General features: G+C 35.4%; 1 protein-coding gene across 8 annotated transcripts in view; it reads left to right on the forward strand.

Annotated features, from left to right (window-relative positions):
• MYO9A (myosin IXA) overlaps positions 1 to 26,147 on the forward strand; it is a 291,269-nt gene that overhangs the window by 255,553 nt on the left and 9,569 nt on the right. For all 8 annotated transcript variants that reach the window (XM_055319695.1, XM_055319702.1, XM_055319694.1 and 5 more), the window contains 5 exons: positions 824 to 952; positions 1,512 to 1,617; positions 2,396 to 2,527; positions 3,399 to 3,522; positions 24,935 to 25,137. In XM_055319695.1, coding sequence (XP_055175670.1) covers positions 824 to 952; positions 1,512 to 1,617; positions 2,396 to 2,527; positions 3,399 to 3,522; positions 24,935 to 25,137 — 694 coding nt within the window. The remainder of the gene's footprint in view (positions 1 to 823; positions 953 to 1,511; positions 1,618 to 2,395; positions 2,528 to 3,398; positions 3,523 to 24,934; positions 25,138 to 26,147) is intronic.

Below are 26,147 nucleotides of genomic sequence, written 5' to 3' on the forward strand. Positions count from 1 at the left end.
TCTTTACCACTTTAGAGAAGGAATAGATTGTTTTGAAACACACTTTGATACAAAACTTGTCTCTGTCTCCAAGAACCTACCCACGTGCTTTTTCTTTCTAGTTTTTTTGTTTTGTTTTTTTGTTTTTAAATGAGCAAATCAGGGAGAGATTGGTCAGTATGGAAATAATAACAGAAAATGCCTGGTAAAAGTCAAGCAGGATGTTCTGCCTACCAGAGACGCCATCTTTGTTAGTTTAAAGGCAGCTGCCGACCTTGTACCTTGGGTCAGCACAGGTGAAAAATCATTTATCCTATATCCTCCCAGTCATTTCTTTTGTATAACATTGGGAGTTTATAAGTGAAACAGAGTACGGGTGGGTTCTTTACATTTCCTATGTTCACTTATGTCCTTTCACCTTTAAAGATGACTTAAAATTAGCCTTACTCTCAGAAAATGTCCTCTGGGCTTTTTTCCCACCTGCCATCTAAAACATTGCTACTCAAAGTGTGGCTGATAGAACAATCCACAATTTAAGTACAGAAATTGAGAGCAAACATTTAGAAACATTTATAGCTGTATTTAACAGTTCTTTAACATGAAAGCATATGATCTTTTATTTTATGTATCTATCAGTCTACAAGAGATTTAGAAAACAAATAAACTAAAAGCTGTTTCTTTACCACAATTAGAAGTCTATTCCAAACCATGGAATTAGATCGTAGAAGATACTGGTTTGATTAAAAACATGAAGCCTTCTTTTGGTGCTGATCGTTTCTAAAGTGAGTTATTTGAATCTCTTTGCACGTTTTGGCTTTGTTGTCTAACTCTTGTCTCTAAATAGATGCTGAGAGTGTAAACCTGGATGACTATAACATACATGTCATTGCAAGTGTATTTAAACAATGGCTTCGCGATTTGCCCAATCCACTCATGACCTTTGAACTCTATGAGGAATTTCTTCGAGCTATGGGTAAGCACAGGCTAAAGACTATAAATAAATTAAAGGACTAAATATATTTAAGGGCTGGCTTATATTCATTTAAATTGTGAATCCAGGCAAGAACTCTGCTGTCTGTTTTATGCCAAGCCTACCAGGTGATGGAGTTTAGTTTTAGATGTGTAGGATGTTGCTGAAGGCCTGCCTAGAAGTGTGTAGGCCCTGACAAATGACTCCTCAGATTCCCCTAAGACCGATTTATAAATTACATGGCAATTAATTTTGATAGGGAATCAGTCTGCTACAAAATGCCTAAAAAAAAAATTAGGGCATCTCTTTCCCCTTGCTCTAATAAGGATTTCTAGGATATAGATTAAAACTCAGGAGACTGTTTAGTGAATTTAGAACTCAAGCAAAGGAAAATTGGTGTGGTAACTGTGAGCTGCTCTTTTCCTGCGATACAGGTAAAACTGCCTCTCCTAAAACTTTAAAATTTAGAGCCAGGCTCCCCTGCTACCTATTATCTGTTCAGGAGGAAGATATAGCATATAAGGGAATATTCAGTCTTACTGGCTGTCCTTACCCTTTTTAGGCCTTCAGGAGAGGAAAGAAACCATCCGTGGTGTATACTCTGTGATTGACCAGCTCTCCCGAACTCATCTCAATACGCTGGAACGCCTCATCTTTCATTTAGTCAGGTAATTTCAAGGAGCAAGGCAATGTGTAATAGTTGTTTTTTTTTTTCTTTTCAGTAAGTGAGGAACTCCTTCATTTGGAAAACTGACAGATCTTCTTTTTCCTATTTATAAAGTCAGTACCTCAAGCAGGTGCTTTATAATTCCTTGGAGCAGAAATCCTCAACTGAGTTGGACTGCAGGGCAAGGAATTCTCTACCTTATTTGAGCCATATAACAACTTCAGTCTCATAGTGGTACTGTGTAGTCTAGCCTGTTGCCTTCTTCCTGAACTAGAAGGTAGAAAGGAGGTATATATATCCTGATATAACCTAATTCATAGGAGGTGGGTTTAGATAGTCCTCGAGAATTGATTGTCCAAAGAGACTTCAGGAATGATCTCTTTTCTCTGAATATAAATACCATCTTTATTTTGATTAGATAAATATCTGGTAAATACTAGATAAATGATAGATGAATTTCTAATACGACTGTCTGAGAATACCTTGAAGTCTCTACTTTGCATTCTTCAGGTATGTTCATCAGGTGTATGGCAGTGGGTCAGAAATTTCCCTTGATAAGCTACCTGTTGGCCTATATTGCTTCAAGTAAGGAGCAGAGTGAAAGTGCATTTTCTAGAGGCAGAAAAGTCTACAAGTGTCTCCTTTAAACTGATACAAATATCGTACAAGTACACTGCGGTTGATGTCATACATCTTCTTTCTTTCATGTCTTTTGTTTGTTTAAGTCCTTACCATTTTCCCTTTTAATCACCATTTTACTTGTCTTTTTTATTCCTTAGGATTGCTCTACAGGAAGAAACTAATCGAATGTCTGCTAATGCTTTGGCCATTGTATTTGCCCCCTGCATTCTTCGATGCCCTGACACCATTGACCCACTACAAAGCGTGCAGGATATCAGTAAGACCACCACGTAAGGCCGGTTACTATTACCTCCTCAAGACCCCAGGGATTTCTGAGTCCATGTAGCCTTTTTATCCAGATGGCAAACATAGTGAATGAGTTCATAAATTCAGATGTTTTTAAGAAATTTGCTAGACACCACAGGGTTTTCTTTTCTTTTTTTTTTTAATTTTATTTATTTATTCATGAGAGACACAGAGACATAGGCTGAGGGAGAAACAGGCTCCCCAAGGGGAGCCCGATGTGGGACTCGATCCCAGGACTCTGGGATCATGCCCTGAGCTCAACCACCTCAACCTTTCGGTTTTCTTATGCTGAAAATGAAAAAATTTCTTTAAATTCTTTAAATTCTATTCATCATTTGTTTTGAAGGGTCTTTTTAAATTTAGCTTTTCTTCAGGAAAGCTTATAGTCTCTAAAAGTATTTTAAAATTCCATTTACCAAAATACATACACTTTGTATCTTCCTATAATCTAGTATAACTGACTCTGAATCCTTTTGGCCTTAGTACTTTAGTATTCCTATATTTCACTTTAGCCTTAATTTTTAACGGAACTCTGTTTTCCATCTAGAGTGATGGTTCCTAACCATGGCTGCAAAAGGAGCTTTAAAAAAATCCTGGTGTTTGTGTCCTATCCCCAGAGAGTCTAATTTAATTGGTCTAGGGTGTGGTCTGGGCATTGCAACTTATAATTGCTTCTCAAATGGATCATAAAGTGCAGCCAAAATTGTGAGCCACCGTTATATAAACCTTATCTTGGAGCTCATAAGATAAGGAATGTTGATTTTTCTTTCATCCTCCAACCATCTACCACATTTAGCTGAAAAGTCTGTGGGGGCTATACTTTATTTGACTCATTTCTTTTTCTTCCTGTTTCAGCTGTGTGGAGCTGATTGTTGTGGAACAGATGAATAAATACAAGGCTCGTCTCAAAGACATCAGTAGCCTGGAATTTGCTGAGAATAAAGCAAAGACCAGGCTGTCGCTGATTCGTAGATCAATGGTAAGATGCAAGATGTGGATCATAGGGGAAAATCGCAGCCTTCCTAAGGCTTTAAGTATGCATTTATGGTGTAAAGAGAGATTATTCTCGAAATCTTTTTCACATGGAATGAGTAAAAAGAAACCATTTTATCTCAGGGTACTGTGGATGCTTCATGTTTGATCTTTTAGCCGTCTGTAGTTATATGTACAAAATATATGCCGATAAATGTGTAGAATTTTTTTTAAATCAAGTGTTTGGATAAGATGTTGGTGGCTTAATAATCTGTCCTGTTTTCTTTTCCTGTCCTTTCTATGAAAATTTGACCCATTCTAACTTTTTCTCTACTTCCTTCCACCATCTGTTCTCACCCTCAACCATGTCACCTTTGATGTTCCTGCCAATACTGCAATGTAGAGAACTTAATCATATGCAAGAATGTGATTCCTAAGGAAATGGAATTCCATCTTATGAGTCTATCGTTATCAAATAAAGAGTTTTCAAGGGTTTATTGTTAGGTTTTGAGAAAAGCCTTACCAAAATGATCATTTATTTTCTCCATTTGCCCACTTTTCTGTTTAATATCTTCCTTTGTAACCATTGACCTACATATAGACAACTTTGGTTCTTACTGATCAACAATCAATAAGGTCTGGATAACTGTAAAACTGCTACATTGAAGTTTAATCATTTGCTGCCCTTTCCCTCAATTGTAAAACAAAATTGTAGTCATAAAGACTCAGTCAAATCCCCAGTAAATCTCTAAAGAGAAGCAGGCTTCCCTGTCATCATGTGCATGCTTTTCCAGGGACCCAGCAATACTTCATATCTTCATGATTTATACTTAGATTAACATTAAAATAACTCTGTTTCTTTGTTTAGTACTTAAACTCCCTGGCACAGAATAAATCCTAACAAATATGTCATTTGATTAAATTAGTGAAGGGTCTTCTCTTAAAACAAGCATAAACATAGACTTTATCCAGGCGATACAGGTATTAAGTAAAATTAATTGTAGGACACTATTTAAATCTTTCCCCTGGAAAAAGAAAACAGAAACCCATTTAAAAGTGAAACCCTTTCTAGCAGTCTGAATTTTCAGGAGCTCAGTCCTAGAAGGCCCGACTTGGTAGTGCCCATCCAAGAAGAAAGGGAAGAGACCTTTTACTCGAAAGCTACTTTTCAAAGCAGCTAGACAAGCTGTGCTTTCTTTAATTTTTTTTTAACTGATGCTGCAGAAGTCGGATAAATTCAGTCCATTGAAAGATTAAACCTCTTTTAATGGGGCAATGACATGTACATTCTAACCCTCTGCTTTCCTTTTCATGTCCTTCCTAATCCAGAAACCTGTACTAATTGCAGTTAGATTTATGAGCATTACCCGCAATTCAGTCTCGGTATGTATTAATATTGCAATGTGTCACAGCCACTTTATTGTCTCTCATCCATCCAGGAGTTGTTCCGCTCTGTCTATCATCCATGCCTGTCCACCCTCCACCCTCCACCCTCCATGTAAAGCCCCAGTTCAGGTCCCACTTCCTGACCAGTCTTCACTTCTTTTTCTCTTACTCTCTTTCTTTGGAACCTCAACTTATCTTCCTCTGTATCATGCAGTTGAACAGTGTCCATTTACAGTATATTTTTGCTCTTTGTCAGATAAGTCTCTTTATGGGTTTCTTCTTTGTTTGGATCATTAAAAGGTGAACATGGAAAGCATTGAGGTATCAAATTAATTTCTGCTCAAGAACTTTGTTCTCATCAATCTCCTTCACTTTATTACTTGAAATACCTGTTACTACTTTTAGCATCCTCCATCACTAGTAATGCTTATTTGTCCATTCATATCTGTGATTTTGATGGTGACTTTCCAAGCATAGAAGGAGAGGTCTTATCTCCTTACCACTTTTCAGAAAGAATAGCAAAAGGTAGTGAGAAAGTTGATATACTGATTCTAGACTTAAATATCATAGTATAATAGAGCTCATACCAGGATTTCATTTAATATACAAAAAAGGAATGGAGAGATGGAAAGCTAAGAACACCAATATATATGGAAACTAATTTCAGAGGCTATCCATCTATGGATAACCAGTTCATTGAGGATCTCAATTTGCTGAGATATAAACACAGATCGGTTTTGCTTTTTACCTAGTAACTGCCTGCCAACTCTGTCTGACTCCCCTTTCCATTTGGATGTTAATTTCCTTCTTAGCGTCTTGTCACTATTCTGCAATTTTTAAATACTCCAGTTTCATGCCAATATTTAAGAATTAGTTCTCTTTCTATTATAACTTGACAGACTTGAATCAGTACTCTTATCTAACATTTTCCTAGGACAGAACACACCTTAATCTGGGGCTGAAAACTTTAGGGGTGGATGAGTAGCCTCTTTTTGTCACACATGTCTGACCTCCCTTTTTCCTGTTTTTCTTCCTCTGGTGTTGAAACTAGGAGGAGTGATAGTGGAAGCAAAATTCTACATGCTGTCCTACTCTTGAGGTGTCAGTCCTCTTTCTTGGTTGTTGAACACTGCTGTTCTAGCTCATTGTCAGTAGCCTAATTTCCATTTACCTACTAACAGTGAAGTCAGTCCTATCTCATTTCTATAGGCTTTGGCAATCCCTTGGAAGATTTGGTTCCATCTTTGGACTAAATCTGTTGATGGTGGCATTCCCACCATGGGACTGTGATATGTATGTCTTTTATTCCCTCAAGACTTTACAATCAAATCTACCTCCCAGTGCCAATTTTAGGGCCTGCAGGCACATTAGGGAAAAGATACATTTTTCATCCCTCTTGGAACCAGGCCCAGGAACCAGGCCATAATCTTGCCTATCTTTCTACCTGACACTTCCTCACCATATGCTCTCCCTATTTCTCTTCCCTTATGTATATAACAGAGAGGCAAATCAGTAAGTCATTTTGCCTGTATAGATAACCAAATAGAAAATGAAATACCAGTCTGTCTTTCTTTTAGATAACCTCAAACTTTCTTACCCCCTGGATTCAGATATTACAATTTTTTTTCTCCAAAGAGGAAGAGAGTATCCTATTTTCATAAAGTCTGTGTTCCCCTTAAAGTCCAATAACTTCCTCTTTCTTAGTAGCCTTTTCAGAGTCACATTGACGAAAAGTGTTACGATCATTGTTATGATAGGAACTGGTTTAGTAATAAACTAGTGCTTCTCACGAACCCCTGAGAGAGAATAGGTTGATACCAACTATGGTTGGCTTCTTAAGCTAAAAGAAGGGGTACATGGGACACCTAGGTAGCTCAGCAGTTAAGCATCTGCCTTCGGCTTAGGGTGTGATCCTGGAGTCTTGGGATCAAGTCCCACGTCAGGCTCCCTACATGGAGCCTGCTTCTCCCTCTGCCTATGTCTCTTCCTCTCTGTGTGTGTCTCATGAATAAATAAATAAATAAATAAATAAATAAATAAATAAATAAATAAATCTTTTTTTTTTTTTTTAAAGAAAGGGAGTATGTAACTATTCTCAGCTTTGGGCCTTAGCCACAATTTTGGAACAGGAGGAAAAATCCCACTTAACATACTATTGCTTTTCCATTTAGCTGTAGTAAAGGCTGTAGGCCCAGTCTTAAAAACAAGACTGTTCTTAAGACTATTTAGTATTTAGTAAGCATCTATGGAATTGAATCTAAGAATTAAATCTATGAGAGGTAGCAGTGAGTTTTTAGCATATTCATAAATAGACTAATCAAAATCAAGTGTTCATGTACTCATAGATGAAAAACATTACTATTCCATAATTAAATACAGTAGTGACTTTCCTGAAATCAGGAGTGAACTGCATTTATGAGAAATATGTTTTATTGTTGCCAATGTGAAAAGTCATTTGAGTTTAGTGTCTAAAGATGAGTAGTAATTTAACAAATAGAGAAAAGAAAGAAGGAAAAGAGAATTCCAGAGGGAAGGAAGCATGAAATAACAATCTGTGAATGATAACTACCTTATGTAGCTAGAGTTGGAATAGGTAGTGTGGGAAGTGGGTGAATAATTTGGAAAAGTAGATGGGAACCAGATGTGCAGCATTAAGAATTTTGAATTTGCTGCTTTGAAAGGAAATTTGGGAGCTCTAGAAAGATTAAGTAGGGGAGTGTCACCATCAGTGTGTCTTTTAGAAGATAACTGGTAGCATTCTGAAGAAGAATAGATTAGAGATAGGAAAGACTGGCAGTCATATATCAGAGGCTCTTGATTCATAAATCACTGAAATAAGTTGAATCCGGAACATTGTAGTTGTGTATTTGTGAAAGAAGAACCTCTTTTAAAGCCTTGGAATCTTCTTATTCTCTGAGATGGGGACAAATAAGAAAAATTTTATAGGGAATTCTTGTAGATAGAATTGCATAGGAATGGAAGAAGTACAGTAATATCTGGGAAGGGAACTTAACCCTTTTCAGGAAGTGTAACAATTAGGTTTGAAGAATAAAAAGCAGAAGGTAGGAAGTGAGAAAATATTAAGGATTTCTGTGGTTTGGGGATAATAGGATTATATGTGAGAAATGAGAAGGTGCAAGAGTTTACAAACAGGATGATCCTGGGGACTTTTGTGTTTAGAGAATAAAAAGTACAGAATGCTAGGCAAAAATGAGTGCTGTTGGCTTCCTATGTAATTTGAGCTGCTAGAAGGAGATGTCATGATTTTGACATCACAGGCCCTTTTAAATGGGCTTGAAGATATCATATAACCTCTGCCAGGAATCCACAGACTAGTGCACTTTGGGAACCACTGCTCTATAGTACTATAATACTGCTGGCTCACTGCATTGTATAGAAATATTTGATGTGAATAATTTCTTTTCATCTGCAAGACAAATACACACAGACACATACTGGCTATGTTTAAAGTACTTCCTGAGTCTCATTATCTGATGAGCCGTAACTACAAGCATCGGGATTTTTTTATCAAGCCTGGTTAACCTAAGTATAACACCATGCAGAACAACCAGTATTCTAGAAAGCCTCGGATATAGGATCCGTTCTTAACAAGAAAGTAGAATCCTCGGGAAGAGGTCTAATAATTCAGTTCCTTGCTTCCTATTTTTTGTGACTTAACCAAAGATAGAATAGTGATCTTCCATCTTGGCCCAAAGTACTATTTTAGCATACAATTTCTTCATAAAGATTCTGAAATTTTTGCTTTAGCTAGTTATATACAGTCCTGTCTAGATGATGCATATTTTCTTCGCCTTATGTATTCAACCCAGTTACGTATACTTTCCTTGGATCTTCATAAAGTATCATACTCCTTGGTGAGGGTCGTACGTGTTTTTCATTACATAGCCATCAGGCTTCTTAGGGGTGGTGTAATCCAGTCCTTTACAACCACCAAACAAATGTATCTCCATCTTCATCTGTCTTTTAACTCTTAGGGCTTTGACTTAAGTGTTGAATTTCTTTGTGTCCCATCAATTGTGCTTTGCCATTCCCTCTCACATCCTTCCTGCATCATGAGCTTAAAGTATTTTCAGAAGAAATTGAAGCTTTCTCATAGGCCTTATTCCTTTTGGCCCTTTGTTATACCTTCTACTCATATTGTTATCTCTTAAAGCCATAGGAGAAAATGGAAATGTAGGGCCCAACTGAAGATTACCTCAAAGAGGTCTTGTACATTATTTAGGTCTTGTACATTAAAATATTTAGTTCCCAATATTTTTGTTATGGTAAGAAGCCTTTTATAGACTGGCCTCACAGAATAAGGAAGCCTAATATGGAGTCACAGAATTCTGACCCAAATCAAATAATTAAGGATCTTAATCTGTTTTAGAATATCATTCTTAGAAAAAGTAGATTGTAGAATCTATAAACTTTCTCAGATAAAATATGGCAGATTTATAAGATTAGGTGACTGAATTTGTAGGTATTAGGAAAATGTTCTAAAAGGAAGGGAGGGAGGAGGGATCAGATAGTACTGCTGCCTTGGTGTACTGAGAAGGCCTGTAGAAGATGTGACACATGAGTTAGATCTTAGAGGAGGAGTCTGAACTAACCAAATGAAACACATGTTGGTACAAAACATACATGGTTTAATTCTGGAAAAAGCTATATAACTAAGAATTGCTAGAAACTTGGATATGTAATTGCACAGAAGGGAAATCTTCAGTTAAAACCAAAATAGGCTTTGCTTGGTAGTATACTGAGACATTAACACCGTGGGGCCATGAGAATGAGCTAGGACTCTCAAAGGTCTCATATTGTAGATAGAACTTAACATAAGTTTTGGTGCTTTTGGGGCCATGAGAATGAGCTAGGACTCTCAATAGTCTCATATTGTAGTAGTACTTAACATAAGTTTTGGTGCTTTTTATCATACTTTTATATTTATGGGAATGAGAGTTAATGTTAGTTTTATTTTTCAACCATAAAAGTGAAATTTCCTCCTGGGTCTCCTTCAGGTATCCTAATAAGTGTTACTAAAGAGTACCCTAAGATTTCCAGGCACTCTGTTGGATGGAATGGAAATCTTATTTTTAACCACAGAATGTCCTCCTTTTTAGGGAATAATTAGTACCAGGAAAGATTGTTTAAAGTGAATATCCTTAAATACCATAATTAATGACTGGTCTAATGTGTATATGCAGTAGTTCCTGCTTATCTATGATTTGCATTTTCTGTGGTTTGTTACCCATGTTCCAGCCATGTTCCAGAAGCAGGTAATCCTCCTTCTGACATGTATCAGAAGGTCAGTAGTAGCCTAATGCTACAGTGCCTACATTATTCAATTCCATCTCACAGGCATTTTATCATCTCCCATCATCACAAGAAGGGTAAGTACAGCACTATAAGATATTTTGAGAGAAAGAAATACCACATTTACATAGCTTTATTACAGTACATTGTTATAATTGTCGATCACTTATTGTGCCTAATTTATTAATTAAAGTTTATTATTGTATGTACGGGGAAAAAGACACAGTATATACAGGATTCAGTATTTTCCATGGTTTTAGGCCTCCACTGTTGGCATTGGAGCGTATCCTCCACAGATAATGGGGGGGACTACTTACTACACATGTAATTACATATCCACAAAGAGAAAATGTACACTTTTTTGGCTACCCATAGGATATTCTCAAAATGAGGCCATAGCACATCAATATCTGGTTAGGGGCCACACAGGTATTTATTTTATGGTCATTGAAACTGTACTTGTAAATTTTGTATTATCTATTAGTATAAAATATTTCATTAAATAAAATTTAATTAAAATAATAAATCTATGGGAAAACATTAGGCCATAAGAAAAACCTCAAAGGCAAAGAGGAAATTATTGAGTAATTTAAAAATTACGATAAAAAAATAAAAAATAAAAATTACAATAAAAACACTATCTTGAGTTCCTGGGATATATAGCTAAAGCAGTGTTCAAAGGAAATTTTTTTTAAAATATTTATTTATTTATTCATTCAGAGAGAGCGAGAGAGAGGCAGAGACAGGCAGAGGGAGAAGCAGGCTCCATGCAGGAAGCCCGATGTGGGACTCAATCCTGGGTCTCCAGGATCACACCCCGGGCTGCAGGCGGCGCTATACCGCAGCGCCACCGGGGCTGCCTAGGAAATTTTTTTTTGCCTTAAAAATAAAACATGTAAATCAAGAAGTTAGAACAACAAAATAAACTTGAGGAAAGGAGAAAGAAGGAAATGATGGTAAAAGCAGGAAATACACCAGAAACAACAAAAAATGATGAAACTAATAAAATTGATTCTCTGAAAAAAAAAATCATCAGCTAATCTAATTAAAATGGAATAGTCATAAATTTACAAATAAGAAATAAAGATTGTCATGGATAACTGAAAATTAAGAGACCTATAAAAGACTACTATTGTTTTAGTCATCTATTGTTATGTAACAAATTACCAAAAACTTAATGACTTAAAACAGTAATAAACACTTATGATCTCATACATTTATTTTTGTTGGTTAAGGAATTCAGGAGAAGGTTATCTGAGCATATCCATTACCCCACACACATAGTTACTTTTTTTTTTGGTGGTGGTGGTGGTAGTGGTGAGTTCATTTTAAGATTTACTCTCTTAGCAACTTTCAAATATACAGTATTATGTTAATAACTATAGTTAGCATGTTGTACATTACATCCCCATAATTCATTCATCTTCTAGCTGGAAAATTTTACACTTTGACCACTATCATCCATATCCCCTACACCCATACCCCAACCCCTGGCAACCACCAGTCAATCTACTCTGTTTCTTGGAGTTCATTTAAAAATACAATTTTTAGGAGACAAGCACCAGACTAGGACAATGTATTTTCAGAACATGAATCTGAAGAAAGATTTGCATGCAAAATATTCAGATAACTAGGAAAACTCTACAGTAAGAAAAGAGACTCTAAATTAGGATAAATAAGGCAATATGAGTAGGTATCTTACCAAATAATATATATAAGTGGGAAATAAGCATGTGTAAATTGCTCATCTTGGGGAATTACTGGAAAATGATATGCATTATACATTAAAGAAAAGCAAATTAGAACACCAGTGACATACTCTGTCCATCCATTAGAATGGCTAAATACCAAAACTGATGATACAGTTGCTGGTGAGGATGTGGGACAAGAAGAAATCTCATTATTCATTACTGATGGGAATACAAATGGTACAACCTCTTAAGAAGACATCTTATGAGATTCTTTTGAAGTTAAGCATAGTGTCACCATATGGTATAGCAGCTATCCTCCCAGTGCATTTACCCAACTGGTGTGAAAAATATACATCCACATAAAAGCTATTAAGAACATATATAAAGCAGATTTATGAAAAGAAGAAGGAATCCCACTTCCTTCCATTTTGAAAGCATGAAATCCAGTACTAGTTTATTTTTTCTGTACAAACTAATCATAGTGAGCATTGAGTAATGTATAGAATTGTTGAATTAATATGTTGAACACTTGAAACTAATATAAAATTGTATACTTTTTGTATACAATTATACTTCAAAAATAAATATATTGTGTAGGAGGGTTCCCTTTTCTCCACATCCTCACTAACACCTGTTGTTTCCTATGTTGTTAATTTTAGCCATTCTGACAGGTGTGAGGCAATATCTCATTGTGGTTTTGATTTGCATTTCCCTGATGATGGGTGATGTTGAGCATCTTGTCATGTGTCCATTTGCCATCTGTATGTCTTCTTTGGAAAAATGTCTCTTCATGTCTTCTACCCATGTTTTACCCGTATTATTTGTTTTTTGAGGATGTCAAGTTTTAGAAGTTCTTTATAGATTTTAGATACCAAACCTTTATCAAATATGTCATTTGCAAATATCATCTCCTATTCTGAGGTTGCCTTGTAGTTTTGCTGTTTCCTTCACTATGCAGAAGCATTTTATTTTGATGAAATCCTATGGTTCATTTTTGCTTTTGTTTCCCTTGCCTCAGGAGCTTATCTAGGAGGAAGTTGCTAAGGCCAGTGTTGAAGAGGTTGCAGCCTGTGTTCTCTTCTAGGTGTTTTAATCCATTTGAATGTATTTTTGTGTATGGTGTAAGAAAGTGATCCAGTTTCATTTTCATTCTTTTGTAGGTTACTGTCCAGTTTTCCCAGTGACATTTGTTGAGGCTGTCTTTTTTTCCATTGGATACTCACTCATTCCTGCTTTATTAGTAGTAGACATATAGTTGTGGGTCCACTTCTGGGTTTTCTATTCTGTGTTCCATTGATCTGTGTGTTTGTTTTGGTGCCAGAATCATACTGTCTTGATTACTGTAGCTTTGTGATATAGCTTGAAGTACAGAATTGTGATGCTTCCTGCTTTGCTTTTTTTTTTTTTTCAAGATTGCTTTGACTACTTGGGATCTTCTGTGGTTCAATACAAATTTTAGGATTGTTTGTTCTAGCTCTGTGAAAAACGCTGTTGGTATTTTGATAGGGATTGCATTAAATGTGTAGATTGCTTTGGGTAATACAGACATTTTAACAATATTTTTTCTTGCAATTCATGAACGTGGAATGTCTTTCCATTTCTTTGTGTCATCTTCAATTTCTTTCATCAGTGTTTTATACTGTTGGTTGGAATGCAAACTGGTGCAGCCTCTCTGGAAAAAAGTATGGAAGTTCCTCAAAAAGTTAAAAATAGAGCTACCCAGTGATCTAGCAATTGTAGTACTAAGTATTTACCCAAAGGATTCAAATAATTGATTCAAAAGGACACATACACCCTGATGTTTATAGCAGCATAATCTACAATAGCTAAATTATGGAAGGAGCCCAAATGTTCATCAACTGGTGGATAAATAAGATGTGGTGTGCATACATACACATACAACACATAATGGAATATTACTCAGCCATAAAAAAAGAATGAAATCTTGCCATTTGCAATGACGTAGATGGAACTAGGGAGTATTATGCTAAGTAAAATAAGTCAGTCAGAGAAAAACAAATATCATATGATTTCACTCATATGTGGAGTTTAAGAAATAAAACAAATGAACATGGGGGGAAAAGAGAAACAAACCAAGGAACAGACTTTATAGAGAACAAATTGATGCTTACTGAAGAGGAGGTTAGAAGTGTGTTGGAGTCCCAGGAAGGGGAGATTAAATAGGGTATTAAGGGGGGTATTTGTGATGAGCACCAAGTGTTGTATGTAAGTGATGAATTACTAAATTATATACTGGAAACTTTATTATACTGTATGTTAATTGGAATTTAAATAAAGACAGGGAAAAAAATTTAAAACATAAAATTTTTTTAATTGAAAATAGGTAACTCTCCATGTTGTCTTAAACTCCTCCCTGATCTTTGAGATTTGTGTTTTATCTGTGACATCTTTGGTAGTGGTAGTCCAGCTTTTCCTAGTAACTTGGATTGGAAATTTGAATATTATGTATGATATCGAAACCTGGATTAGACTTCAGATCTATACTTGCCAACATTAGCAGATAATTATTGTCAATATCCTAATTTTAGGAATAATTTATCTCTAAAGTTTAAGCTGGAATATCAATGAAATACGTTCCTCAGAAAAGAACTTATGATTTTATATTCAGTATTTGCCCAATGAATTGGGTATAAATTTTTCATAAAGTATGTGATCAATCCAAACTAATGAAATCCCTATTATGATAGAAAAATATCCTGTAATCTTGGAGAAGTTTTTTCTATTATACAAAACCATTAAAAGAAAAGTTGATAGGTTTATTAGCATAGATAGAAAGTATTACTGTATGCTAGAAACGACTGTAAGCAAGGCAAAGGGGAAATGACACATCCTAAGAAAATATTTACAACTCACATCACAGGGTCTAATTTTCCCTAGATTAATGAGGAGAAGCTCCTATAAATAAATACAGAAAGACCAGCTATCTAGTGAAAAATGAACAAAGGATTATACCAACCACTGCTCAGCGTCTTAACTGCTAACTCTTCAGAGTCCATGAAGTCAAATCTATTTTTATTATAATGCCAAGAAAATATTTGCCTTTTCACTTTGTTGACTTTTGCATAGATGGTAGAAAACCAATTACGGGTAAAAGCACTAAAAGAATATGCAAGTGAACATTGCTCTGAAAAAAAATTATAATAAAAAAAGTCATGCCGTTATAGGAAAGTTTGAAAGTACAGAAAAATATAGAAAATAAAAGATATTACTCCACTCAAACTAGTGTTAATAATTTGGTGTTTGCAGATTTTATAAAAAAAAAACCTACAGTATACAAATTTATGTCCAGTTTTAACACAATATTAGCAGTTTTCCATTTCCATATTTCTAGAAGCTCTATGTAATCAACTTTAAAAAGTACTCTTTGACCTTGTCAGAGAACTTGGGGATTTCAACTTTTTTTCATCTTTGTTTAATACTGATTAGAGGGCAGCCCTGGTGGCGCAGTGGTTTAGCGTCGCCTGTGGCCCAGGGCCTGATCCTGAAGACCTGGGATCTAGTCCCACGTCGGGCTCCCTGCATGGAGCCTGCTTCTCCCTCTGCCTGTGTCTCTGCCTCTCTCTCTCTCTCTCTTTCTCTCTCTCTCTCTGTGTGTGTGTGTGTGTGTGTGTCTCTATGAATAAATAAAATCTTAAAAAAAAATACTGATTAGAACTTAGGCCTGAACAGCCTGTTTGATTTTCTTCAGCTGTCTTAAATAATTCTAAGTTAACCCATGTTGAACTACTTAATTGGCTAGATGATATGAATGCTCAACAAAGGCAACTCATTTATTGAATACTGGTAAGTGTGTAGTAGGAATAAGTTCAGATTTTTCCAGCTCCCTGAGGCTTTTATATCACATCATGTTTTGGTCATTCATTTGACTTCATTAAAATAATCAAAAATCAAGATTTCTGAAATTTATAATGTGATTGTGACCAGTCATAATGGACACTGTTGATATTAACTCCAAACTCTGTTCTCTGCCCTGGTTTCACAATGCCATCTTCTTCTGAGTCATCCTTTGTAAAATTTGCAGACTGATCTTCTGTTTTGAGGGCCTTTCTTTTATTATATCCTTTACTTTTTGAACTCAGAACTGAAAGTAGAATAGCAATCTTGTAATCCTCTTGATTTTCATCCTGTTGTGGATTTAGAATGCATGAGTTTGGAAGAGTTAGTCTGAATGCTCTGAGAGCCGCCCTCCACTTCACCGCATGGGCTAGAACAGCAGTTTGTTTCTGAGACAGCCTATCTTCCTTCTTTCTTCCCAAAATCAACTCAGAAATCTGTCAGTTTATTGTCCCATGCTTTTTAAAAGATACCGATATACTTGCATAAATAGCTAACTTTGAAAAGGACCTCTTAAAATATACTTTTTATTGTGAAATATAATACGTATAGAAAAGCACAGAAGCGTACATACATAATTATAAAGGGACTATCCAAATACCGCCTTAGGTCAAGAAATAGAACATTGCCAGCACCCCCAGAGACTCTCCTCTTTCTCTATCCAAACACAGGCCCTTCTCTCCCTCCCAAGGTAAGCAGTAACCTGAGTTTTATGTTACTTACTCTGTTTTATTTGTCGTTGTACGTATTTCTGAACACTCTAGATTTGTTCTGTTTGGGAGCTTTATAAAAATGGAATCATGTAACATGTATTTTATATCTGACTTATTTCACTCAATGTTATGTGTGTAAGACTTATCCATATTGTTGTGTTTAGATGTATGTAGCTCATTGTTGTTAACCATATAGTATCTCAGTATACATGTATACCACAGTTTATCCATTTTAGTGTTAAGGGACATTTGGCTTGTGTTTTGGGGAGTTATGAATAATGCTGCTATGAACATTCTGATACATGTATTTTTGATGGACATATGCATATATTTTGTTGATGATACATAGGAATGGAATTACTGGGTCACAGGTATATGTATCTTCAACATTATTACATAATAGCGAACGTTTTTCCAATATGGTTGTGTTATGCTAACACAAGGATTCCCAGTTGTTCTACCCCAGTACATATATTGCCAGATTCCTTCATTTTAGCCATTTTAATGGATGTGTCAGAGTGCTTTAATTTGCATTTTTGTGCTATATCTCTAATGTGCTTAAGTACCTCTTCATAAGTATATTGGCCACTTGGTTCTCTTTTGTGAAGGCGCTGTTCACATCTCTTGCCTGTTTTCCTAATTGGTCTTTGATCTGTAAAAATTCTCAATGAATTCTAGTTACTTCTGTTTCAGACTTTTTTCTTCCACTTTTAAAGGTATCTTTTTGATTAACAAAGGTTCTTAATTTTAATGTAGGCTTAACTTTTAGGGTCATGTGTAAGAATTCTTTTTACTACCTGAGGCTATAAAGATCATCTTTATTATCTTTTAAAAACTTTATTGCTTTGCCTTTGATATTTAGGTATCCAGTCCACCTGGAGGCAGTTTTTGGTATGTGATAAATTGAAGGCAGTGATCTTTATATTTCCACATGGATATCCAGTTTTTCCAGCACCATTTATTTAAAAATTATTCTTGGGATACTTGGGTGGCTTAGTTAAGCATCAGACTCTTAATTTCTGCTCAGGTCTGATCTCAGGGGTCATCAGATTGAGCCCCACATCTGGCTCTGTGCCTGGTGAGTAACCTGCTTAAGATTGTCTCTCTCCCTCCCCCTCTCCCTCCCCTACCCCCACTTGCTTGCTATCTTGCTCTAAAAAAAAAAAAAAAAAATTAAATAAATAAATAAAATTTTAAAAGCATTCTTTTCATACTGCCATGAAGTTCTTCTTTTATTATAAATCAAGAGTCTGTATGTACATGGATCTGTTCCTAGGCTCTTTCTTTTGACCTTGTACCAATACCAGCGTTTCAATTACTCTAACTTTCTAAAAATATCTGCTGGAACAAGTCATCCTACCTTCTTCGATAGCGCTTTGATTATTCTTGGCACTTCATGAATCAGCTTCACAAAAATTGTCATGGGATTTTTACTGAGATTCCACTGAATTTACAGATTGCTTTAGAGAGAATTGACCTTTTTTCAGTATTGTTCCCTTCCATGAACATGATTTCTCTCTCATATGGACCATTTCCTCTCAAAAATGTTTTAAAGTTTTGTGTGTAGGAATCTTACACATCTTTAGTTTGAATTATTATAAGGATTTTAATATTTTTAATATAATTATAAATGTTATGTAAAATATTTGTATCTGTTGCTCATTAAGTACAATTGATTTTGGTATTTTTCACCTTTTATCTGGTGACTTTGCTGAACTTATTCTGATATTTTTCTGTGAATTTCTTTGTATTTTCTACCTCTACAATCATATTGTCCATGAATAATGATATCTTCATTTGTTCTTTATGCCATTTATTTTTTTCTCTCACATCAGCTAGACCTCCAGTACAGTGTTGAAAGGAAATGCTGATAGGGATCATTGTTGGCATGTTCCCAATCTGAATGGGAAAGCTTTCAATCTTCCATCACAAAGTAAGATGTTTGTTATAGAATTTTTGTAGATGCTCTTTAGGTATGTTCCCTTTTATTCCTGATTTTCTGAGTTGTTACTATTTTATGTTGAATTTTATGAATTGCTGTTACTATTTGTATTTCGTTGTGCATGAGACTTTTTAATTTTATTGATATATATACACACACAGTGAATTTCTTATGTTAAACACCATTACATATTATTGCAATAAATCAACTTAGTCTTGAGGTAATGTCCTTCTTATATATTGCTTGATTCAGTTTATAGTATGTTTTTAGGATTTTTGCACCTGTGGTAATGAGTAAAATTGTCCTATAGTAGTCCTTTTAATATCCTTGTTATGTTTTGATATCAAGGTAAATTCTGGCCTCTAAAAGTGAGTTGGGGAAGAGTTATTTTTTTAAAAACTTTTGTGGAAGAATTTGTCTTCTTGTTTCCTAGTAAAATCATCTGGGCCCAGGGTTTTCTTTCTGGAAAGGTTTTAATTTATGGATTCAATTTATAAGATTTTTCATATTTTTTAATACCTTCTTTGACAGTATTAATTATTTGGATTTTTGTGGAAATTTCTCCACTTTGTGTAAACTTCCAGATTTACTGACATACAGTTGTTCATAGTAGCCTCTTACCCTTTTCATAGCTACAAGATTTGTAGTAGTGTCCCTTTTTTCATTCTTGCCTTTGGTTATCTATGAGTTCTTGTTTTTTATTTGTCAGTCTTGCCAGGGTCCTAAAACGTTTTATCAGTCATTTCAAAAAGTTACATTTTGATTTTGAGCCTCTTTTTTTTTTTCTAATGTTCATTTACTCCTATCCTTGTTTCCTTTTTTCCTCCTTTGGTTTACTTTGTTATTCTTGATCTAGTTTCATGAATTGATGCTTATCTCTTTAATTTTTAACCTTTCTCTTTTTCTAATGTATGCATGTAAGGCTATAACTTTAAGGTAAGCGTGCTAAAGTGTATCTTACATATTTTGATACCGTTGTTCAAAATAATTTATTATTTCCATTGTGGTTTCTTCTTTGTCCATGAATATTTTGAAGTCTTATCTTAATTTCTGAATACATAGGGATTTTTAGTTTTCTCTTTGTGATGAGACTAACAGGAAATTTATTTTAAATTACTTTAAAAGTCAGATAAATTATTTCAACCCCTTGGAAATGTAGTGTCTTGCTGTCTATGCTTTAAAATAATGAGTATTCTGAAATTGTTAGATACTAAATCTTTTATAGTCTGTTATATCACCTGATGTTTATCAAGTTGTTCCATTCTGTAGCTTTACTGGTCTGTGTGTACACATTTGTTTTTTTCTGTTCCAGTTATAGCTTTGCATTTCTTGGAGTATTTCTGCCAGTATGTTACTTAAAATTTTCAGAAGCCATTTCTTAGGTATTTCCAAATTTGGAAGTCTTCTGTCGGCTTCATAATTTGAGTTTTTGTAAATTGTGAAATATCTTTCTTCATCGCAGGTAACACTTCTTACCTTAAAGTTTACTTTGCCTTGAGTTTATATAGCTACACCAGTTTTCTTTTGATTAGACATGCTATATTTTTTATTCCGATCTTTTTACCTTCAGCTTTTCTTAATTCTTATGTTTTATATGTGTCCCTTATACACTTGGGTTTTCTTTACTAAAATAGTCTGGCAGTCTTCAGATTTTAAAGTGAGCTTATAATCTATTTACATTTAATGTAATCACTAATATATTGGTATTTAAATCTATTTTATTTTGTGCTTTTTATTTTTCCTACCTGATACATGTTCCTTTTCTTTCTTGCCCTTTTGGGTTTGTTGTTTTTGTTTTTGTTTTGTTTTGCCCTTTTGTTTTGCTTATTTTCTATTCTATTTTTTCTTCTCTAGTTTTACACTTTTTTACTCTTTTTTTTTTTTAGTAGTTAACCTAAAGACTACAACATAAATCTATGACTGTCGAAGTCTGTTAATTTCGTACTTTTATCTTTTTTTTTCACATAATATGAGAACTTTCTTATGCTTTGGCTATTATATGGTATAGTTGCTATTGTTATTTTTAATTATCTGTATACTTTAAATCCAACACATTATTCTTATGCTTTATGCACTCAATATTCATTCAGTCAATATTCATTACTCACATATTTACTGTTTTTCTTAATCTTCATGTATCCCTCCTGTGACTTCTCTTCATTTTTATATGCCTTTAGTGCAATTGTATTGGTGACAGATTTCCATCTAAGTCTGCCTGAAAATGTCTTTATTTCAACTTCATTTTTAAAGATGGTTTTGTTCTATGTAGAATTCTAGGTTGGCAGTTTCTTTTTCCTTTCATCACTGTAAAAATACCATCTATTGTGTTTTGCCTCCCATTATTTCTGTTGAAAAGTAACCTTTGAACCTAATAGTTTCTTCTTTGTTGTACATGTGTATATATATATATATATATATATATATATATATATATATATAGCTTTCCATTTCATCACTTAATTAAAAATTTTTTGAGTATAGTTAACACAATGTTATGTTAGTTTCAGGTGTACAATATAGTAATTCAACAAATATATGTTATGCTATATGCTCACCACAGGTATAGCTACCATCTGTCACTATGCAGTGCTGTTACAGTACCACTGACTAAATTCCCTGTGCTGTACCTTCCATTCCCATGATTTATACATTCCATAACTGGAAGCCTGGATCTCCAAATTCCCTTAGTCTATCTCCCTACCCCCTTCCTTCTGGCAACCATCAGTTCTATTTATTTATAGGTCTGATTCTGTTTTTTTGCTTATTCATTTTGTTTTTTTAGATTCCTCATATAAAGGAAATCACGAATTTGTCTTTATCTGACTTTTTCACTTAGCGTGATACCCTCTCGTTCCATCTGTGTTGTCACAAATGGCAAGATCTCATCCTTTTTTATGACTAATATTCCATTACTTCTTTATCCATTTATCAATCAGTGGACATTTGGGCTGCTCATATAATTTGGCTATTGTAAATTAATGCTGCAGTAAGCATAGGGGTGCATATGTCTTTTCAAATTAGTATTTCCATTTTCTTGGAGTGAATATCCAATGGTGGAATTACTAGATCATATGGTAGTTCTGCTAAATTTTTTAGGAACTCCATACTGTTTTTTAAAGTAGCTGCACCAATTTACATTCCCACCATCAGTGTAAGAAGGTTCCTTTTTTTCCATATCCTCACTATTACTTGTTATTTCTTGTCTTTTTGATTCTAGCCATTCTGACAAATGCAAGATGGTATCTCATTTTGGTTTTGATTTACATTTCCCTGATGATGAGTGATGTTGAGCATCTTTTCATGTATCTGTAGGTCATCTGTATGTCTTCTTTAGAAAAATGCTCTTTCAGGCCTTCTACCCATTTTTTAATTAGATTATTTGTGGTTTTTTGGTTTTGAATTGTGTGAGTTCTTTATATATTTTGGATATAACCCTTTATTGGATATATGATTTGAAAATATCTTCACATTCAGTAGGTTGCTTTTTTGTTTTGTCGCTGGTTTCCTCCACTCTGCAAAGGCTTTTTATTTTGATGTAGTCCTAGTATTTATTTTTACTTTTGTTTCCCTTACCTTAAGAGACATATCTAGAAAAATGTTGCTATAGCCGATGTCAGAGAAATTACTGCCTGTGTTCTCTTCTAAGAGTTTTATGGTTTCAGTCTCATATTTAGGTCTTTAATCCATTTTGAGTTTATTTTTGTGTATGGTATAAGAAAGCGATCCAGTTTCATTCTTTTACATGTAACTATCCAGTTTTCCCAGCACCATTTGTTGAAAAGACAGTCTTTTCCCTATTGTATATTCTTACCTCCTTTGTTGTAAATTAATTGACCATTAAGCAAGGGTTTGTTTCTGGACACTCTGTTATGTTCCATTGATTTATGTGTCTGTTTTTGTGCAAGTAGCATACTGTTTTGCTTACTACAGCTTTGTAGTATATCTTGAAATCTGGAATTGTGATACCTCCAGTTTTGTTGTTCTTTCTCAAGATAGCTTTGGCTATTCAGGGTCCTTATGATTCCATAGAAATTTTAGTATTTGTTTTAGTTCTGTGAAAAATACTGTTGCTATTTTGATAGAGATTGCATTGAATCTGTAGATTGTTTTGGGTAGTATGGACCTTCAGCAATATTAATTCTTCTAATCCATGAGTATGGAATGTATTTTCCACTTGTTTATGTCATCTTAAATTTCTTTCATCAGTGTTACGTAGTTTTTGGAGTAGAGGTCTTTCACCTCTTTGGTTAAGTTTATTACTAAGTACTTTATTCTTTTAGGTGCTATTGTAAATGGAATTGTTCTTTCAGTTTCTCTTTCTGCTACTTCATTTTGAGTGTACAGAAATGCAACTGATTTCTGAATATTAACTTTGTATCCTTGTTGCAGGTATACCTTTTTTCCTGACTACTTTTAAGATTATTTCTTGCTTTGGGGCACCTGGGTGGCTCAGTCAGGCATCCCAACTCTTGATTTCAGCTCAGGTCGTGATCTGAGGGACCATGAGATTGAGCTCTGCATCAGGCTCTGTGCTCAGTGAGGAGTCTGCTTGTCCCTGTCCCTCTGCTCCTCCCCCTGTTCATGCATGCATGCTCACTTGCTCGCTCTCTTATAAATCAATCAATCAATCTTAAGATTATCTCTTGCCTTTAATTTTTAGCACTTGTATCTATGTATGGACTTCTTTTTCTTCATCTTCCTTAGAGTTTGAAGGCTTTCTTCAGCCAGCAGGTTGATATCTTTAATGGTTTTAAAAAATGCTCTGTCAGTATCTCTTCAGCATTCTATAGGATCCCTCCTCTTCTGGTATTCTTTTTACATATGGTAGATATTTTTATTGTGTCCTCTATAATTTACCCTCTTGTTTTCTCTGCTTGATTCTTTATATTTTCTTCTGACTTCCAGTCTACTGTTTCAACTATGTCTATCTCCTTTAGCATGGTTATTTTAAGTCTGTCTAATAGCCACAATATCTGGAGTCATTGAAGGTTTCTGGGTTTTGTTGTTTTCACTAGTTTTCATTTACGTTGTCTTGTCTCCTTTTGTGCTGGGTTACTTTATGTGTCATACATAATATTTGAAAAACTATTTGTAAAAATATTTTGTGGCCTGATATGATATGACTTTCCTCCAAGGCATATTTCCATTTTTTTTTTCTGTCAGGCTCTAGGGCATTACCAATCTTGAATTACTTTAATAATGCAGTTTTAGGAATTACAATGTTCTAGACCATTCAGATGACTCAAAGCTAGGCTACAGTGTCCAAAAGGACTATTATTTCAGCTTACTCTTATGTTTAGTATGCAAACCTCAGGGATCCCAGTGTCAGACATGGGGGTTTTACCCGGCAGCAGTCCATCCTTGTGTGGGTCTGGACTCCAGTTTTTATTCTCTACCCCAGGGGTTGGAAAACTTTTTCTATAAAGGACCAGAAAGTAAATATTTTAGGCTTTGTGGACCATACAGTCTTTCATGCAACAATCAGTGCTGCCATTGTTCTTCGGAAGACTCACAGACAATGTGTGAATTAATGAGCATGAATGTATTTCAGTAAAGCTTTAATTACAAAATCAGGCACAATGCCAGACTTGGCCCAGGGTCATAGTTTGCTAACCCCTGCTGTAGTCTGTCAAAAGCTCTACACAGATTCTCAGCCACCTCTTCTTAAATTTAGATTAGCCCTGAATACTGAATTAGCCTCTCTTTGGTTTTTGCTTTGTTAACTAGCTCTCTAGTGCCTTCAAGAATATTTTGGGCTTTTTATGTTTGGTCCAGTTGCTCCCAGCAGAAGGTTTAATCTGAAATACCTAGGCTGGTATTATCAGAAGCTAAAGTCATATACAAGGTAACCAATTTAAAAGCAATAAGGTTTTTTTCTCCCTCTGATCTCAAGAAGATTTCTTGAGGTACTCTCAAAGAATCTCTCTCACTAGCATCCTGTGATATATAAATGACTTTTGTTAAATGAAACTGACTTTTCAGGACATGTTTCTGTAGTCTTCCTAGAGAAATTCTGCATTCCAAGGTTAAAGTTATAGAGCAGTGTTGTCCATGAGAACTTTCTAGGATGATGGAAATGTTCTGTATCTTGTACTGTTCACTATGGTAGCCACTAGCCACTTGTGGCTATTGAGCACTTGAAATGCGGCTAGTGTGAATACAGAACTAAAATTTTACTTTTATTTAATTTTAACTAATTTAAATTTAAATAACCATTTGTGGATACTTCGTTTGGAATGGATAAAGCTTAGATTAAATGAAGAATCTCCTTCAGTGCATAATTTGTTCCTATAGTCCCACCCACCAAAGTACCCTTTTTCTAGTACTCTTGCAAGAAATACTTAATTTAAATGTGTTCAATGGACAGTATCTCTCTAAATATCTGAGGCCTTGCAGAATGTTTCCATTTATTCCTATCATGCCCCTGGTGTAATGGAAGTACACTTGCTATCCTAAATGGGTCACATAAAACTAATTCAGTCACTCAATTTGCTTGCTAACACGTATTTTTCTTTGCAGGGAAAGGGGCGACTGCGCCGAGGAAACTATCCAAGTCCATCCTCTCCTGTTGTAGTTCGGTTGCCCTCTGTGTCTGACGTCCCAGAAGAGACCTTGACTAGTGAAGCAGCTGGGGAGACTGACATCACTGAACAGCAGCAAGCAGCTATGCAGCAGGAGGAGAGGGTTCTGACTGAGCAAATTGAGAACCTGCAGAAAGAGAAGTGAGTTTCCAGGAGAAAAGGGAGCAACCAGTTATTACCTGTTTTCATTTCCCTCATTCTGTGCTCTCTTGATTTTTCCTGATTTAGTAAACATTTATGTGTCAGGTACTGTATCTTGCGATACAGGGGACACAAAGATGACAAAGACATGTTGCCTGGACTCAGGTGACAGGATGAAGAATTGTCACCTTAGCGAAGGAAGCCCCATGAGCCAGGAGACCTGAAGCTGACAGTTCTGGAGAAGGCTGACTGGGCCAAGGTGTGCCAGTCTTAGCCAGGATTCCTAACAGCTCTACATCAGCCTCATTGAACAGATTGGTCTTTAAAGGGAGGAATAAGGATTCCTAGACTAAGACAAAAAAAAAAAAAATCTCAAGAATGATTGAAAAAATCTCAGAACTCCCTAAAGGTTATTATCGGAAGGTCAGTATGGCCCTGGGGCCACCAACTTGGATGGTCAGGGCAGCAAATCTAGTGGGTGCTAGGATACTAGGTAGGGAAATTAGTTGCAATTTAGGAGAGAGGCAGATAGTCGACTCTGTGCCCTCTGCCATCACTGAAGCAAGGGTAGGTAACAATACCTATCTTGGCGATGGACATGCTGTGGTTCTCTTTGAAGGTATGTGTACTGATTCTTAACTGACAATAAAGACTCTTCAAAATTTTAAGGGGGTCTTTGTTTATAAGTTCCAGGATCCCAGGTCTGAGAGCTTGATGCATTAGGAGACATAGGAGTTGTTAAAGTACTTTTTGCCTGCCAGGATTAATTCTAGAACTTAGGCAAGCTAAAAAAGCAGTGGGGCCTCAGTTGTGCAGAGTATGATAAGGCAGGAGTGGTGCTCTCTCTCTGATGTAAGAATGGTTTGAAAAGAGGGTCTCAGTTTTGATGAAAATGGTATTGGAAGTATTAAAGGATGAATGATTCGACCTAGGCAGAGTGAAAGCAAAGCTAAGAAAGCTCTGGAAGGGAGTAAAAAGTGGAAGGGTAAGGAGGTTGTGGACAGTTGTGG

This window comes from Nyctereutes procyonoides, unplaced genomic scaffold (genome assembly GCF_905146905.1).
Source record: "Nyctereutes procyonoides isolate TBG_1078 unplaced genomic scaffold, NYPRO_anot_genome, whole genome shotgun sequence".
NCBI classification, from domain to species: Eukaryota; Metazoa; Chordata; class Mammalia; order Carnivora; family Canidae; genus Nyctereutes; species Nyctereutes procyonoides.